At 33.2% G+C, this 18994-nt stretch overlaps 2 protein-coding genes across 6 annotated transcripts in view; one reads left to right on the forward strand and one right to left on the reverse strand.

Moving 5' to 3' along the window:
* Positions 1-10161, forward strand: part of LOC129949224 (beta-1,3-glucosyltransferase) — a 54765-nt gene extending 44604 nt beyond the window's left edge. For all 3 annotated transcript variants that reach the window (XM_056060548.1, XM_056060547.1, XM_056060549.1), the window contains exons 7-9: positions 6297-6465; positions 6686-6950; positions 9744-10161. In XM_056060548.1, coding sequence (XP_055916523.1) covers positions 6297-6465; positions 6686-6950; positions 9744-10010 — 701 coding nt within the window. In that variant the 3' untranslated portion in view covers positions 10011-10161. The remainder of the gene's footprint in view (positions 1-6296; positions 6466-6685; positions 6951-9743) is intronic.
* Positions 10044-18767, reverse strand: LOC129949223 (myotubularin-related protein 2). 3 transcript variants are annotated; one of them, XM_056060544.1, is made up of 5 exons: positions 18685-18767; positions 18458-18605; positions 17812-18384; positions 10567-11389; positions 10044-10500 (listed from the first exon to the last, which is right to left on the reverse strand). In XM_056060544.1, exons 2-5 carry the CDS (start codon positions 18584-18586, stop codon positions 10187-10189), a joined length of 1839 nt encoding a protein of 612 aa, XP_055916519.1. In that variant the 5' UTR covers positions 18587-18605; positions 18685-18767; the 3' UTR covers positions 10044-10186. The 3 variants fall into 3 exon arrangements, with proteins under 3 accessions (XP_055916519.1, XP_055916521.1, XP_055916520.1); XM_056060546.1 differs by having other exon boundaries at positions 18458-18602; positions 18685-18736; XM_056060545.1 differs by lacking the exon at positions 18685-18767 and having other exon boundaries at positions 18458-18678.
* Between the last annotated feature and the right edge of the window lie 227 nt (positions 18768-18994).

Genomic DNA, 18994 nt, shown 5'->3' on the forward strand with positions numbered 1-18994 from the left:
TTCTTTAATTTGTCGATCAACTTCTTTTTTATGAAACTCAGGGTATCTATATATTCTGGTGTATACAGGTGAATTATCATCAGTAGGTATTTTGTGTTTGACATAGTTAGTAAAAGTTAAATCATCGCCTTTGTGATAAAAAGTTTGATTCATTTGATTACAAATTTTTAATAATTCAGATTTTTCCTCATTATTAAGATGATCTGTGCGTAATTCGTTCGTGAAATTTGGTATACTAAAATCTTCTTTAATGTGATTCATATGGTTAATTGAATTTTCATATTCAAATTCTTCAGTCTTATTAAAAAAAATTGGAAACGTTCTTTTATTTAGTTTTAATAATTTTTCTTTGTAAAATATAGTAGCATTGTTAGGGATTAGTATATTATTACCCAGTAAACCGTTATATTCACTAGAAAAGTTATAAATTTGAAATTCGGCGTCTTCTAAGACTGGTAAAGCGAATTTTTCTTTGGGGAAAATAGCGTCTTTATAAATAGTTATAGGGTTACCTGCTGTTTTAATTGTTAATGGATAAATTCTATTTTTTAAATATTGTGGCGGTGTATCTTCTTCGTTTATTATACTATTAGTTGCACCGGTATCTATTAATAGTCTTATACTTGTATTTTCTTTTGTTAATCTGATATAGGGTAAACCTTGTTTAGTGTCTCCGAGGCTACATATTGAAAATTTGCTTCATTATAAGGTTCTTCTCTAATAAAATTGTTTTTAGGAGGATTAAAACGTCTAAGTTGAGATGAGCTTGGATCTATATCCATTGGTTCAATTTTTTGTGGATATTGTTTATATTGTTGTCTATTTTCATTTGGTCTTTGGTAATTTTGATTATACTGTCTTTGGTTTGAAAAATTATTTTGAGAGTGGAATGGTTTAGGTTGCCAATTGCTTCTCTTATTATTATTATTCTTATTATCGTACCGATTTTGCTTAAAATTGTTGTTTTTATTTGCTGTTTCATTATTTTTAAAATCAAAGCTGTTGTTAACAAATTGTGCTTGTGAAAGTTCATGAAGTGCTGACTCCATACTTGAAGGCTTTAAAGAATATAAAATCGTTCTCATGTGAACTGGTAACTTTTCTTTAAAAATTTGTAAGGCTGTTTCGTTGTTTCTAGGAATATCTAAGTGATTTCCTTCTTGAAGACATTTTTGATTAAGAAGTGAAAGTGTTTTTTGAATATAATTATAAAATTTTAAAACATCACCACGAAATTGGGAACTTCTTAAATCTTCATACAATTGGTAACTATTTTTGAAGCCACCGAAATTTTCTAACAACATTGCTTTTATATCTATCCATTTCGTTAGATGTGTGTGGATTTCTATGGCCTGTCTTGCTCGGCCTATGAATTTTGATTTCAAAAGATTGATACACATTCTCTGACTTTGTTCGTTATAAGTCAATAGTGTGGGGATTATGTCGTCTACATTGTTTAAAAATATTGGGAGATCTTCCGTTCTTCCATCAAAAGTCGAGAGTCTTTCTATATATTTTAATGGGTTGAGTTCTAAGACTCTTAATGAACTATTATTAACACTATTTTGCAACATATTCGTATTTGAACTAGGATTAATATTACCATTTGATGCGGCTGCTTCTGCTGCTGTTGCTGCTTGTTGGATGTTCATGATGTCTTCTGTGTCTGCTTCTGGTACGTAATATGGTTTTTGGCGTTGGTTTTCTCCTTGATGTCTTGTCTTGAATTTTTGTATAGTCTTCTTTATTATCGAACACGTTGGGGCTTTCGACATGGATGATATCTGCCTCGTAAAGTTGTTCTTCCTTCGGGTTTATTTTATTTCTTTATATATTTTCTTTTTTTCAGATTTTTCTTTTTCACTTCACTTTTTGTTTTATTATATAAAATACTTTAGGTTTATTTTATTTCTTTTTATGTTTTCTTTTTTTCTGATTTTTCTTTTTCACTTCACTTCTTGTTTTATTATATAAAATATTTTGTGAATTATTTTTCCTCTATGGATTTCGTAGCATAGGGCATATTCATTGACCTGAGCTACTAAAATAATTCTTTTCGAAAGAGATTTAATGTTCGTTTGAATTCTTTCGTTAAGTTAGATTTTTAATTTTTCGCTTTTCACACAAAAAAAATTGTCCACAATCACGAGTTACGAGTTGCTTTAAATATTTATTTTTTTGTTTTTATCTTGTCCATCAAACCTTTAAGCTTAGTACCACAATCACGAGTTACGAGTTGCTTTACGTATTTTGTCGCTTGTCTAGTGTTGATTTTCACAAAATTTTTTTTTTCTCACACAATCACGAGTTACGAGTTGTTATAAGTTTCGCGAAAAAACGAGGTTCGATCACTGGACTACCATCTCTTTATATGATTTGCGTTCATATATCTGATTGGTATCCTACCGACTGCGCCATTTATATTATAGTATCGCCGATATACTAAAAAATATATTCTATCTGTTCTCCACCGGAGAACAGAAAACAAAAGACAAAGATTTTTATTTAAAAATCGTTACTTTATTCAATTCTGAAGCCTCAGATCCCTTACCGCTGGTGGGGGAAAATCTTTAGCTTATACGACGAGATGTCAACAAGATCTGAATCTGTTTAAGATCGAACGATCCCTTTTTATACGACTTACTTGCTAACGCAGCAAATCTTAGTTTGTCTGCGGATGATGCAATAATTAAAAGAATATTTTTTATTATATACAAAGAATAATATTCTTGGTTAGGCCAAGAAGTGTTGATACTGCATCATCTCTTAATAGTTCTCATCCCTTTTTTGTTTAAATTATTTGTACGGAGATACACAAGTGTGTTCTCATATTACTTAAGATTTATGGGGACGCACAAGTGTGCTCTGATATAACTTATATAATTCAAAAAAAAACTTATAAGGCTCAATAAATGATGTTGTTTTATTAACTTCCCATAGGAAGTTATTGTAATGGGTTTGATTTGTCAAATTGGAAATTTTGACATTCCTCGACGTTTCAAGGTGCCTAGAGTCGAAATAAAAGATATTTAGAAAGATGTCCGTGCGTGCGTGTGTAAGTACGTTCGTACGTCCGTACGTTCGCGACGTTTTTTTCGTCGTCCATAGCTCAAGAACCAGGAGAGATATCGATTTCAAATAATTTTGTTATACAGATAATAAGAAAGAAAGATGCAGAAAGGGCTCTCAAGAAAATTGCGTGGGTGGCTTTTTTACCATAGCAGTTTGAAAAAAAGGTGAACATTTTGGTTAACCCTAAATATCTTACGATCCAAAAACGATAGACTTGAATTAAATTTTATATAATATATTGTAACCTGATATCAAAGAAGTATTATTTAACGGCTTTTTTATAAATCAAAAAAACTGAAAAAAAAATGTGTCACCTCCAAAATTTTACGACTAAAATATGATTTCATCTCCAAAACAATTTTGTGCAACGAAGAATAATGTTTTTGACATCTGAAATTTTGAAAAAAATCGAACTGGGAGTTTTTTTTATAAAAAATAAAAGTCTAGAAAACATTACTCAAAGTTGGTAAAAATTGAATATCGATTCAAATATCTTTTCAAAAACTTAAAATGTATGCTTCGAACTTATTTTATCTTACATGAAATGTTGTTTTCAACATTCTGAAAAATGTAGAGAAAAATCGAATTGACAGTTTTTTTTACAAAAAATAAAAACCTAAAAAATTAATAAAAAAGTTGGGAAAAATTGATTTTCGACTCAAATATCTTTTCAAAAATTTTAAATATTGGCTTCAAACTAATTTTATCTTATAAAAAATATTGTTTTCAACATTCGATAAAATTTTGAAAAAAAATCAAATTGACACTTTTTTTACAAAAAATTAAAAACCGAAAAAAAAAACAATACTAAAAATTGGTAAAAATTTACTTTCGATTTAAATTTAAAAAATCGACAGACCGGATGGGAAGTTATCAGTGTGGGTCGCATCCCAGCCTCTTATTTTCTTATTGGAATGGAATAGAAAAATATTTTGTTAGGCTAAATAATCAGTACTGCCCTATTTACCTTTAATTACTTAGTAAATTCATTTTTTAACGAAAATTTTACTTGACGCAAAGTGAAAAACTTCAGTAAAGAAACTGACTAAATATATACTCGGTTCCGACGCTTGTTACCAATGACACTCCATTTGTTAGCTCTTTAGAGAAAGCTTTGCTAGGCAGTTCGCCGCCAACTCAACGCTGCCAGTGAGTGTTATGACTCCGCCTGTACTTGAGCGAGTTAGTGATTCTATGGAACTAATATTTTTTCGCACTCCTACTGTGGCAAGAGTTCTTAAAGATCTCAACATTCATAAATCCATTGGTCCGGATGGTATCCCCGCTATTGTTCTGAAGAGGTGTTCTTCAATGCTGGCAAAACCACTGCGTAAGCTTTTTCATCTGTCCTTCTCCTCAGGTCTCGTTCCGAGCGGATGGAAAACCGTATATGTCCAGCCTATCCCAAAAAATCTTCCTAGCCCTGTAATTACCGACCGAACGCACTTACGTCCCTTCTTTTCAAGGTCATGGAAACGCTGATTAATTAATAGCTCAAGAAATATCTTGAAGATCGAAAGCTTCTTAATGGCCGACAATATAGCTTTCGCAGCAATAGATCCCCTGATGATCTCATGGTTCATCTCACAGAACAGAGGAACAAATCTTTACATCGTTTTGGAGAAAGTAAGATTTTTACACTTGATAGGGTTTGGCATCAGGCTCTCTTATAAAAAATGCGTGTTTTCGGTTTTCATGAACCCCTCCTTCATTGGATTAGTAATTAAATTTCGAATCGTTCAATACAAATTGTGTTGGATGGATTCAAGTCTAAAAACGGCAAAATAAATGCTGGTGTGCCCCAAGGTTTTGTTTTATCTCCAACACTCTTTCTTATTTTTATTAATGATCTCCTGTCTTCAACTTCTAATCCAATATATTTTTTCGCTGACAATAGTACTCTTAGTTTTTCATATTCGTTTTCAGACTCACATCCCTCTTCTTCTATTGCGAATAATTCGAAAACTATAAGTGTTTTCAAAATGGGAACAAAACAAAGTTCCATACCCATTAAAGACGTTATAAATTTCTAACTAAATGCATTACACCGTTTTTCTCTAAATTTATATCTTAATAACTATCAACCATGATCTGTTTTGTTTAGAATAAGATGGGCTACATAGTGTACCTACTACTTTTTCAAAAGAAAACCTATAGTTTTCAAGTAATTTTCAAAAAAGTTAACTTTAATCCCATTCAATCACCCCCAAAAATTGTCTGCTCGTGTCCAAAAACACGTAGATGCCACAATTACCATTAATATTTGGAAAAAAGAAACAAAGTATCTTCAAAAATATGAATGAGACAACAATGTAAATCTGTGCAAATGAAATTAGCTAAAGTCGACATTACATATATAAGGAACTAGCTATAGCTTTCAGTAAAATCCACCTGTTCGACTGAAATGGATTCTTCATGTGTAATAGACATCAACGCTGCAGACCGAAATGTCTTTGAATCTAATCCAGTGGCTCAGCACAGTCGAGGAAGGCCGTGGCTCAGGTGGCGCACGCTGGTGCGAGGAGACCTAGGGAATGGACAGCTAGCTACTGACTTCGAGTGAAGAAACATAAAATCGATAGTGAAACAAATAATTCCATCTTAAAAAAGTTTTGTTTTTTCATTTAAGAAAATTATTTATTTATTCAAAAATATTTTCAAAAAAATTCAAAACTCAACGTTACGTTAAAAAAAAATAAAATTTAAAAATTCAATCACTTCAAATATAAAGGATCAAGTACATATATACTTACATTTTATTTTATTTGCCCATTTGTCGTCGAAGTGTTATACATGTGATGCACAATAATTAGTGAACCTTAAGTTGCATCATAAGTATGTCCGTATCTTTATTTATCAGAAAGAAAGGTTTGATTTGAGAGTTTTTTTTAACAACACGTCCATGGTGATTGTTGGTTGAACATTAAGCTTCATTATAATATACGATTCTAAAGTTCTACCATCTTTAAGTGCATTCAGTACCTACATGTACATTTAATTTCCGGTGTCCCTATGTTCACAGCCAATTTCGATATTATCTGCACTACCTTCCTGTTTCTGTTCCTTACACAACTTATAGTATCTATGGACGTGTTCGGTCGTTTGGAATAACTTGATAGCTTGTCTCAAAAGATTTCGTTCAAATTACATATTTTAAGATAAACACTATAGAAACATAACAAATTAGAATTTTTCGATAAGGGTACGTTATCATCTATCCATAGGTAAGGACATTCCAACATTCGCAACTGGTGTTCCAAACACAGAGACGGGCCATTGTTTAAAAACTCTGTCGATTTTAAAGTTGGCATTGAATGATGTACAACGGCACAACCGTGTCTCCAATAGGCCGATTCTTTGGATTTTCCTATCCGATGATGATACGATTTTAAGGTTTGTATGCTTATTCACTTCTTATTTTTTTTTTAATAATAATTTGTTTTGTGTGAGGATTAATTTGGGTCGAATGAATTTTTCAATTTTCCTCGAAATGCAATAAGGCTGGCGGGGATAGCATTTATTTTTTTAAGCATAATTTTGAATACACATCTTTATTCATATATACATCTTTTTAATTTGATATTTTATTTTTTTTTCTTATATTTCATTGCAGTGTATCGGGAGTCTGTGAAATTTTGGGGTGTTTTGATCCTACTGCGGATGTATACTTGGGTGAACGGTACGGATTTAGACTGCATTCGGATGATGGTTTCAATTATATAACTGGCGGGGGTGGGATTGCTTTTAGTTTGCCGACCGTAAGGAAAATTGTGCAGTCATGCACCTGTCCGACGATATCTTCGCCAGATGATATGATTTTAGGTTCGTGTTTGCATGGATTAAACGTGAGAGCTATTCACTCCTCGAGATTTCATCAGGTATGCATTTTATTTGCGTTAATGATATCTGCCTTCACATTTTAGTTGGGCATGGAAAATAGAAGTTTTTCCTTTTTTCAGTACCTATTAAGGTGCAAATTGTATGTCTTGTTCTTGTATTGAAATAAGTTAAAAGCAATGATGATGGTTTTTGCTTGCATAAGGAAAAGTATATGAACAGACGTAGAGCCTATGTCAGGAATAGACAATATTGTCGCTTGAATTTGAGTGGATGAGGTCTGTTGCGTACACAAGATGTTTATTCGAAATAATTTTCGTTTCAATTATTGCATTTGCACGTATTCCAAAAGGTATATGTATCTATGCTTTTATAAGTAATAAAAAGAAGTATTTCATTCAGAAATCATATTTCCACAAAGAAAATTTGTATAATTCCAATGAATTGATCTTAAATCTGGTCCTTTATCAATGAAATACATATTTTAAGAATTTGCCTTTGATATCAGAACATAACTCTTAAACAACTTTATTTAGTTTCCTCAATTTAAAATGCCTTCTTCATAAATAGCTTAGAGTGAATTTGATTGGATCCTACTCTTTTTCGTTTGAGTAATTCATTATATGATAGTTCTTTGACGTTAGGCAAAAAGGACTTAAGTAATAGTTTGGTCACACACACTCGAGAACTTAAGACGTTAGGTTAGGTTAGAGTGGCTGCGAATTTAGAATGAACACTCTTAGGCCAAATGAAAATTCCCATTGTGATACCTACCACATGAATCTAGAGAACTACTTCTTACTAGTCGAACCATTTTGAGCTTTTTATAAAGCGAAGAAGATATTTGATATCCTTTTTAGATAGTTCACTGGGATTATCAAAAGAGTAGTCTCAAAATGGAGTTTCTTAGTGAAAGAGTTGGGAAAGGGCAGAGAAGGTGAGAGATTGTTTCTTCTTCTTCCTTGTCCATACAGCTCCTGCAGAAATCATTTGAGGCTACACTAAGTCGTATTGCGTGTCTGCATATAAGACAGTGTTCGTTATTACACCGGCACAGATAAGAAGTCTGCTTTGAGATAACAAGTATTTAGAGCGCTTTAGGTCCAGTGAAGGCCATATGAATTTTGTGGCTGCGCGTATTGGTTAAATTGTAACACCTAGAATTTGCTATTGCAAAAGCTGTTTCTTTTAGCATGAGTTAACATGTAGCTATCGGTATACCTATCTCCTACTTTTCAGGTGAAATAGGCATGACGGTTCCATTTTTAGCGATTTCATCGGCTCTACAATTTTTCGTGATGTCTCTGTGGCCTGGCACCCAACATAGGTGAATGTTAAATTGCTGCGCCATCTCCGAGACGATCGACAATCGAGAGCCGTTTGAGATTTGGTTGAGACACCGTCAAGAGATTTAATAGCAGCCTGACTGTCAGAGAAGATGCGGATATCAGAAGTTGATATCACGTTTTCTTTCAGCCAGGAGAGAACCTCTTTGATCGCTAAAATTTCCGCTTGGAAGATGCTAAAATGATTAGGGAGGCGGAATGAGATGCTTAGATTAAGATTTTCAGAGCATAAAACACTAGCAACTCCCTCATTTGTCTTGGATCCATCTGTATAAAAATGAATGCTTTTGTCATCCAGGAGTTTTTGTCTTCCCTGCTGAGTTGTCGTAGTATGTGACTTTATTCGAGATTGAAAAACCCATTTGCTTCCTATGGCTTTCTTGCAAAGTAAAAGAGCTACTGTAGCTTTTTTAACTCTTTCCTGAATATTAGGTGTCCAACTTAATTTTTTGTCCAATATCAGACCAAGATATATGGCTTCATTGGTAAAAATTAGTGGTACACCTTTTATTGAAGGACGTACATTTACTGGGACCTTGTATTTCCGTGTGAAAAGGAAGAGGTCTGTTTTTTGAGGATTAATACTAAGTCCGCAGTGATCAGCCCATCTAGTGAGCATATTAAGTGCGTTTTGGAGGAGGTCTCTCAGTGTATTAGGGTTTTCTCCTGCGACGGCGATAGCAACATCATCGGCATATGCAACCACTCTGTAGCCTTCTCTCTCAAGGTATATTAGTAGTTCGTTAACAACTATGTTCCACAAGAGAGGGGACAGAACACCACCTTGCGTAGTGTCTTTACCGACAGACCTTTTCGTACAAAAAAATCCCCCATCTTAGAGTTGATGATCCTGCTTTTTAGCATTAGATTAATCAAATCACAGAGTCATTATTCGACGTTTGGGGCCGTCACCACAGTATATTCTTGTTGTTCTAGGGAGTATTCGATAGTTCTCACCAGATTGTGCAAGGCTGTTTCTGCCGATTTTATTTTGCAGTAAGCATGCTGAGACATCGATAGTCTCTTATCAATGCTATTACGTACATGGATATCAATCTATCGTTTTTTGAGAATATATGATGATAGGCTAATAGGTCTTAAGACGTTAATATCAAAACAAATTATCTTATTGTAAACAATTTATAGTTAATTTTTTGTCTTAATACCTTTTTCCGAAGAATTAATTAAACGCATTTTCTGCAAGATAATTTTTCACATTCGCGATTTCCTTATTACATAGTCTGCACCTACCATATAACAGAGGAAAACGCAAAGTTTCAAACTTTTACCGAAAACGTCTAAAAGTTACTAGTAGTTCTAGAATCTTAAGATTTTAAAGTTTGGCAGCAACGATTGTAACATTACAGTGAAATTAGTTTGGACTAATAAACATATTAAGAAGAAATATAGCAGTCTTCCTTACATCAAATTCTTTAAACATAATTTAATTTCTTTTTCAATATTTGTGTTGTTAAATTTTATCAACAGGCCCGCCCAATGGACTACCCCGCAACTTTACTTACAATTCAAAAGCCAGTATCATTTCATAAATTTTGGCAACTCGACCCTGTTTCTGTTTATGAGGAATGGTTTGCTGAAGACGATAAAAGATTATACACCCAGGAAACTCTGAGCAGAAAAATCAAAAAGGAACACATTAATAACGTTTCCAAAAGAATACAAAATAAAAACAACGATGAATCCCACAGACCTTTAATCGACGTTGAGCTCAAATCTAACCACGTAGAGCTTTAGCTAGTTAATATAAAAAACTCTAAAAACAAAATATTTGTTGTATATAAATATATATATATTTGTTATTAAATAACATAACTTAAAAATATTAAATGTTTACTACTGAAATACTGCAAATACAGAGACAGTATTAATTTATTATACTAAAGAAGTTTGTGTGTGTGTTTTTTGTTTGTTTAATGTTTAGCTTTTAATATGTGCCTCAATTGATGAACTGGCCTCAAGAATGATTTTGATCGTTCTTCGTCCACTTGCTTCTGGAGTTGTTCTTGCAGAGCCATTAGGTCTTTTGTTCTTTGGTAAATGTTAGCTTGAGGTTGCACACCATTGTTCCACCTACAATGATAGCCTTTCCAGAGTTTTACGCATCGCATGCTCGCAATCGGCTTAAGGACACTCCCGGTATTGTTTGCGTTGTAAAATGGATTCCGGTACTGTTCGATTGAGATATTAATATACGACCAAAGCGAACAGGTTTTATTTTTAATATCTATGTAAATATAAGTTATTTTATTGAAAAACAAAAAACCATGAAACAAGATCTTAAAATAATTGCCTTCTTTAGTTCTCTCTGCTTCGTTGTTACAAAGAAAGGTTCCAAAACGACATGAAAACAAGTGATCAAGGATGGTGATTAAAAAGTGCTCATTGAATTCCATCACATTCGGGAACTGTTGCATTACTTGCCAGACACAATCTATGAACTGTAAGAAAACTGGGGATCTTTCAGCATCGGAATGTTTTCCATCACCGTGACCGATTCTCTGTTGAAATTTATGACCAAAACTTAACCATTCTTTTTCAATAAGAACTTCAAATCCTTTTAAGGTGCGGTAGTACGGATCTAATAACAACATGGACAACGCAGTCAATTGTGACGTTCGGTCCCATCCATCTGAACAATGGACCAGAACAGAAACGCGCAAACCATCTACTTTTTCTACTATCCTCACTGCACCAGCTAAAATGAATTTCAGGTGCTTCAACCAAAGCGTATTGTCAACCGATGAAAGCCATTTTTGGTCATCAACCAAAGGGTAGCAAGCTTCTTTTAATTTTTTCAAACTCTCTCGCATAACGTGTATATTATGGATGTCTAAGAAGTGGAATTCGACATTACGATAAATTTCATCAGACTCATAACCGCCACCTTTGGCTTTATTGGCAATTGCATTGGCACTTGGTCTTGCATCCATGATTACTAGCTTGTCTGAATTCGAGTTCATGTCGAGGATATAATTCAAATAGGATTCATCTTCGGGACAGCGTTTACCACCGACACCAACTAACGGCTGTGAACAACGGGTAATCGAAACATTTGTTTGAGGATGAACCCATGACAGGATAGGAATTCGTCCTTTTGATCTAAACACCGCGACCTAAAAAATATGGAGACAAATTTGATTATATACTTTGCATGCTTGGAGTATGTTATTTATGTAAGACTTTTTAAAGTTTAATATTTTAACGAATTAATAAAAGATTATTTATGAAAAAAGATAAAAAATCCGGTAAATTATTTGTCAGCCTTTAGTAATAATTTTTGCAAGTATGAGACACACACTGCCTGGAGACTGAATTACATTTTTTTGTTCATCTTGACTTGTTTTCAATAGTAAATGTTGCAATTAGTTCTTTAGAGTTTGTTTCGGCTTTAAGAATATTATGAATATATACAAATTAAAAGAACAAGCATGAGGGAAGAAGTAATGATTGTCATCAAAGTAGAAAAAGGTGTCGAAGTAAGGCGAAAAGGATGTCAACGTCGGAATGAGAAAATTGTTTATACCTAACTTTTAAAATTTTAAATATTGCGTATTTGCTCCGTAATTTATGGACCGTTACAGGTCGTGACTTGTTTTTTTTATGATTATAACCTATTCTATTGTTTTTTTTATATAATTTATAGGCACTCAAGGGGTTATTATTATTAGTACCCTTTATATGTTTATATTTAAACACAGTGCGAGCATTAGGAAAATAGGGAAGGATTTAAGAGGAGATACCGATGCACATTGGTCTTTAATTTCTGAACATCATCATGAAACATTACGGCGGTGTTCGAGTGACGTAACTGTTTCGGTTATAGTTCTATCGCCTATCATTTTTAAAGCCTTTTTTTGAATTCTATCCAAGAGATTTAAACTTGTTTTAGGGGCACCTGCCCAGATATGCGAATTATATTTAAGCTTTGGACAGATGAAGGCTTTGTAAATTACAGCCAGATCAGAAGGGGGCAAAATTTCTTGCACCGTCGGACAAATTCTAAACACCTGGCAGCATTTTTAGCAAAATCAAATATATGATCATTCCATAAAAGGTGATTTGTGATACACATACCAAGTACTAACAGTTGATTAGTTTCCTGAATGCAAGTGCCACTAATAGATAGTGGCATCGGGGGTCTGTTACGCTTTAACGACAGGAGACGTCAAGATCAGAATTTAATGAGCTTATCATACGCTGCCGTTTAAGTTCAACATCCGAAGGACAAGGATATGAATCTAGAAACGAGTATGAAAAGCTGAGGGTACTGTCATCGGTGAAACAGTTTAATGGATTAGAAGTGGCAGACATAAGATCATTTATGAATATAAGAAAGAGAGTCGGAGACAAAACGGAGCACTGGGGACAAGCATTTATTTTATGAATTTCAGACTTGAAACCATCCAATACAACTTGAATTGAACGGTCCGAAATGTAATTTCCAACCCAACGAAGAAGGGATTCATTATTACCAAATACACGCATTTTCTATAAGGAAGCTTGATGCCAAAGTCTATCAAATGCCTTTGAAATATCAAGTGCAATAATCTTACTTTCTCCAAAACGATGTAAAGATTTGATCCACTGTTCGGTGAGATAAACCATCTGATCACCAGTGGACCTATTGCTACGAAAGCCATACTGCCGGTCAATTAGAAGCTTCCGTTCTTCAAGATATTTCTTAAGCTGATTCAATGACCTTGGAAAGAAGGGACGTGAGTGCTATTGTATTGGACGATAGTAAGATGGGGAGGATGATTCGCCTTTTTTAGGGACACGCTGTACAAATGCTGTTTTCCATCCACTCGGAAATAGAACTGTAGAGTAGGAAAGATGGTAAAACTTACGCAGTGGTGTTTCCAGCGATGAAGAACACCTCTTCAACAACAACAATAGGGGAATACTATCCGGACAAGCAGATTTGTGTATGTCAAGGTCTTTCAGTACTCTTGCAACAGCACGAGTGCGAAAGAAGATTCGTCCCATAGAATCATTAACGCTTTTAAGAACAGGAGGAATCATGGCTCTTTCCGGCAGCGTGAATTAACAGCAAGATGTGCTGCAAGCAAATTGGTTTTATCAATCGAGCTTACATAGGGAGTGTCATTGTGGACGAGTGTTGGAACCGAGGATGACGTGGTGTTTCGTACGTTTTTTACAAATGACCAGAAATTTCAATAGAAAATGACTTTTAATTGCTTGAGTTTTAAGGAATTTTTTTTTTAAATAAAATAAATAAATTAGGTGGTACAACAGTCCGTAGAGAACTAGGTCCTAGTGACTTACAACTTTAAACCATTTCTGTTTCGATTCAAATTGACGACGATAACTTCTATATGTAATTTTGAAAACCTTTTTAACTTATTATGTACGATCAATTGGGATCACTTACTTTGTAACTTAGACTTGTGTAACATTTTTTATTTAACTCTTTTTGACTGTTTCTACAAAACGATTCCATTTAAAAAGACTAGAAATAGCTTGAGTGTTCCACCATGGTTTGATTCTCACGTTAAAACCTTAAAAAACAAAAGGAACAAAGCTTGGATAAAGTATAATCAGACAAGAACTGATGATGATTATAGCACGTTCATTATAATAAATCAACTTTTTACTGACTACTCTAACATTCTATATGATGACTACATTCGGAAAATTGAACTAAACCTTAAAAATAATCCTGATAGTTTTTGCGAATTTGTTAATCGGAAGAAGACTAATTCGACATCAAATAGTATTGAGCCGAGAATAATTGCGAACATGTTTGCTAACTACTTCAAAGATGCTTTTGTAGATTATAATACTATAAGTTTTCCTAACACATCTTCCACTGTTATAAATTTCCCCCACTTAAATTCTATCGATTTCGTTACAAGTAAAGATACTGTCTTTAATAGTATCCTACAACTTGACGAATGTTTTAGTCCTGGTCCCGGCGGTGTACCATTATAAATTTTAAAGAAATGTGCTGCGTATTTAGCACACCCGTTATGTGTTCTTTTTAACACGTCTTTAAGTAACTTGAAGTTTCCTTTTATCTGGAAGAGCTCCTTCATAATAGCAGTACACAAAAAAGGTCCTAAAAACGAAATAATGAACAACCGACATATTGCTAAAATATCTGTGATACCTAAACTGTTTGAGTCAATCGTATGTTGCGTCCTTTCTTTTCACTGTAGTTCAATTATCTGTGGTAACCAGCATGGTTTTGTTAAAAAGCGTTCAACTGTTACTAATCTTTTTAACTTTACGTCCTTTTGTTTAGATGTTTTTGAAAAACACGAACAAGTAGATTGTATCTTCACTGATTTCAGCTAGGCCTTTGACAAATCATGTCATAAAACATTACTCTTAAAACTATCTCAGCAAGGTTTTAACGACTATTTCATAAACAGGATCTCCTCATATTTGCAAGATAGACGTTGGAGTGTTAAATTTCGTAATGAGTGTTCAAGTTCATTTGTTGTGAAGTTTCAGTTTCTCCCAGGGTAGTCACCTTAGTCCTATTCTATTTATTTTATTTATAAAGTTAAGGAATACGTCACAAGATTGGAAGCCATTCAGAAAAGATGTTTGCGTTTTTGTCTACGATCCTTCCGTGGTTTCATGATAATCACGCATTACCGCCTTATTCACAAAGACTTCCCTCATAAATCTTCCTTCTTTGACAAATCATAGGATGTACTTGCAGTTCAGTTTGATTGTTGGAATAATAAACGGACAAATTTCAACACTATCATTTCTTGGTAGTTTAAACTTTAGTTTTAGTCGTCCAGAAACCACTTATTTAAGCAGATCAAAGTAAGGTGTACATAGTCCCTTAAATCGATTAATTAATTAATTGACATCTATAATAAATTTTAATCTTGTATTAATTCACCAAATGATAATATAAAAACCATAAATTGCAAATTATTATTTTTCAACAGTCTAGTTTAAGTTTTTAGATTAGAAGTATTTATTAAGAATTGTTAACGTTCGTATTCAACGAATTATATATAGAATGAAAAAAATGACATTTCATAAAAGGAAAGGACCTACAGCTTTTGTTCCGAATCTGAACGGCAAATTTTTGAAAGCAATATGACAATAATTACATTAATAAGAATTGGTCAAGAGACAGTACCCGTAAAAAAACGGGTTGGTGATGATTTTCCTTAAGAAAAATCCATTAGCCCCAAAACGAAATCCCCAGTAGCAAAATTCCCAAAGAGAGAATATCCAGTGCGAAAATCCCCAATTGAATATCCCCAAAACAATTATGTTCAAGTAGTGAATCATGCAATTATATCGCTAAACTTGAACATAATTGTTTTAAATATATTAAATTTCATTTATATTGACTCGGCACTACAAAACAACACTTAGTCCGGACTAAGCAAGTACTAGAAATACAATAATTCTATATGAATACTAAAGTCAGACTGAGAAGTGCATGCGTTCGTTCATAGTAATTTTTTGCAATTATTATTATTATTATTATGACCCGCCCTCTTTCCCCTCCCAACCGTCGCGCGAGGAGGACCTTTTAATTATTTTGTATTACTATAATGATCATTTTTCTTATGTATTTGTTAATTTTTTATATTACATGGTTTTTATGCAGATACGTTTTATTGATACAATGAACACAAATTAATGAAAGGTTAAATAGTGTAAAGAGCAATTGATTTGGCTAAAAAGCCATTTGGTTCAATAAATTTTAATAGATCTTATTAATTATCCGATTTCAAATATGTAATTACTTCTTTTTTTAAATATCTTATATTTTTTGAAGATTAAATTTTACCAGGAAGATTATTAAATATAATTGGAATCCTTAAAACATCATTGTTTTCTACGCTCTAGAGGTTGCTTTCTGATCAAGTCTAAAGTTTTGATCACTTCTAAGATTATGAGGTTGGGAATAACAGATATATTTAAAATTATTGCTTAAGTACTTTGGAAGCATATTGTTTTTCATTTTAAATACAAACAATAAGACATTCAATTTAATTAGCTGAGTTATACTAAGTCAGTTAAGTTTCGGTAATATAGTTTTTATATGGGTAAGACGCGCACATTTTAATATTATTCTTATAGCTTTATTTTGCAGTTTTTGGAGACGACACTAATCTGCTTGAGAAGATAAAAATAAAATGGTAGAACAATATTGAAAATAAAGTTTACCAATCGCGTTATAAATTTTAATTGCAGTATTAATTGATATTTTTTTCCTAATCCTGCCAACAAAGTATATTTTTTTCGACAGTTTCTTGCAAACTTACTCCGTATTAGCTTTAAGCTTTATTTTATTGTCAATTACTGCTCCTTAGTACTTAAATTTATCAACAAGATCTATATTTTCTCCATTAATTTGTATTACATTCAGTCCCGCACAACCATTGATACACATCAACTTTGTTTTCTTCACATTCAGTTTTAACTTATTAATAAACAGCCATTCACTTATGGATAGCAATTCATTATTAATTTTCTCCGTACATTCATGCATATCTTTCCCAGAAATAAAGAGAAAGACGTCATCAGCAAACATACATAATTCACAATATTTAACTGCCAAGTTTATATCATTTATATATAATAGGAACAAGAACACCCCCAAAACCGAGCCCTGAGGTATATCTGTTTTCACTTCATTCGCATTAGACACATTATTGTTTACCGAGGTACGCTGTGTTCGAGCATTTAAATGTGACTCAAACCGTTTCAACTCATTATTTTTGATTCCATATTTTGAGAGCTTTTCAAGAAGTATTTTACGATCAACAGTCTCGAAGGGCCTCTTGAAATCCATAAAGACCGCAATTACAGTATTTTTGTTGTCTATCTCATTTTTCCAATTTTCCACCACCCAATTTAACGCAGTTTCACACGAATATCATTTTTGAAAACCCGATTGTTGATACATTATGAAATTATTATCTTCCATATAACTCCTAAATTGTTTTTCTACAATTTTTTCCAAGACCTTTTCATAAATAGGAAGCATATTAACTGGTCTGTATTCCTCAGTTAAAATTGTATTTTTTGGATAGGAATTACCAACGTGCCCTTCCACTTGCTTGGAAAACAACCGGTTAATATAGATTTATTGAAAATTCCTTTTCATATAGGGCCAAGTATTTCAAAACCGTCTAAAAACATTTGCGCACTCATAAATTTAAAATCTTTTTTTTTTCCATCGACTTTAAAACTTCAATAATATCTCTGTTGTAAATAGTTTTATATTTAAAAACTATTTTAGTGGCATTTATTTTATCAGAATACGTTGTTTTTGGGATTTCCGCTCTGGAGATATTATCAAAATGGATTAAATTTGTTTGGGGATATTATCTCGTGGGAATTCTTTTTTTTTTTGGGGATTCATTACGAGACCCTTAACAAACTTTAGGTGGCACAGGGTGGATTGAAGTCAAGACTTCTAGCATGACAGTATAACGCACCAACCATCACTCTGCAGGACTTTCTTAGACATTCAAATCCTTCAAAGTATGTTCATAACAGAAGCAGCATAAATAAAATAATTACTTACTTTTTTTAAAAGTTCATCTGAAGCACAAGATGGAACCGCCCAAATTGCCGGGTAACTATCACTCACAGCATAGTTTTCATTCACTTTAGTTATCCTCCAAAGTTCATTGGGCACTCCCAATCTATTGTATTCTGCCACACTGTCATAAACATTCCAGCCATTTACATCAAATTTTTCGGTATAGTTGAATGCAAAAATCTTTCCACTAAACGAAAGTGGAAATGCATAAGACGTGATTTTTTCAAAAACAGATCTGCGTGAATGATTTTGTTGTTTGTGGGCGAAACGTATTGTTCTCGAATCTTTGCATGAGATCTCGATTCCATAAGCATTTTCACGTCTCGATGTTGACCCACCAATTTTGTCCACTCGAGAAATTGCCCCCAATGGCACATCTACGATAATAATTTGACCTGGCTCCCTTTGTGGCAGAGAACGAAAGAAAAGTCTATAGTTCGTGATGATGAGCACTCCAAACAAGGGCCCACTATACGGACACATATATCTGACATCGTGTCTTTGGTCCAAATCCTGTTCACCACTCAGATATGTGAAGGGTGTGCTTCTTTCCATCTGATTAAGAATGGAGAGTCATAATGTATATAAGTTATTACTTTATTATCTACTTTTTTATTAGTATAATTACCCCATTTTCATTGTCCATCGTAAATTTAGTCGATGTTGAAATTGGTTTAGCGTCGAAATCTAAGGAATCTGAACTTGCATTCTTCCGTGAGAATTTGTCATTGCCAAAAGTTTGGTTTGGTGAATCCATTTTCCATAAACTTTTCCTGCTGTACATTAATTTAAAACAGTTTATTTAATAAAAAATATTGGACAAAAGAAAAATAAATATCAAACATTTAACACAACCTGGAACTGAGAAAAACAGATGCAGTTTGGTTGGTTTGTTGTCTCGACTCACCCACAGTTGTGTTTTTTTTTTGACAATATATGTCAATGTCATTAGAGCTGTGCGGTTGTAAACGATTCGGTATTTTTGCAGATGTCATATGCTATGTATTTTTATCTAATACTCTGTTCCCACTAAGCTGAAATATGGGATTTTTAGATTTTTTAAAATTGATCTTTTTACAAAAATGTATTTGAGTTAAATGTAAACCATCACTGACCCTTTTTAATTTTTGACTCTTGATTATCGGTTTTAAATTTGTTGGTATTT

This window comes from Eupeodes corollae, chromosome 3 (genome assembly GCF_945859685.1).
Source record: "Eupeodes corollae chromosome 3, idEupCoro1.1, whole genome shotgun sequence".
NCBI lineage: Eukaryota > Metazoa > Arthropoda > Insecta > Diptera > Syrphidae > Eupeodes > Eupeodes corollae.

Coding starts and splice junctions, on each gene's coding strand:
- LOC129949223 (XM_056060545.1), bottom strand. CDS start 18,613: ATGTACAGCAGGAAAAGTTTATGGAAAATGGATTCACCAAACCAAACT. Junction 18,385..18,457: donor CGATGGACAATGAAAATGGG/GTAATTATACTA, acceptor ATTCTTAATCAG/ATGGAAAGAAGCACACCCTT. Junction 10,501..10,566: donor AGCAGAGAGAACTAAAGAAG/GCAATTATTTTA, acceptor ATATTTACATAG/ATATTAAAAATAAAACCTGT.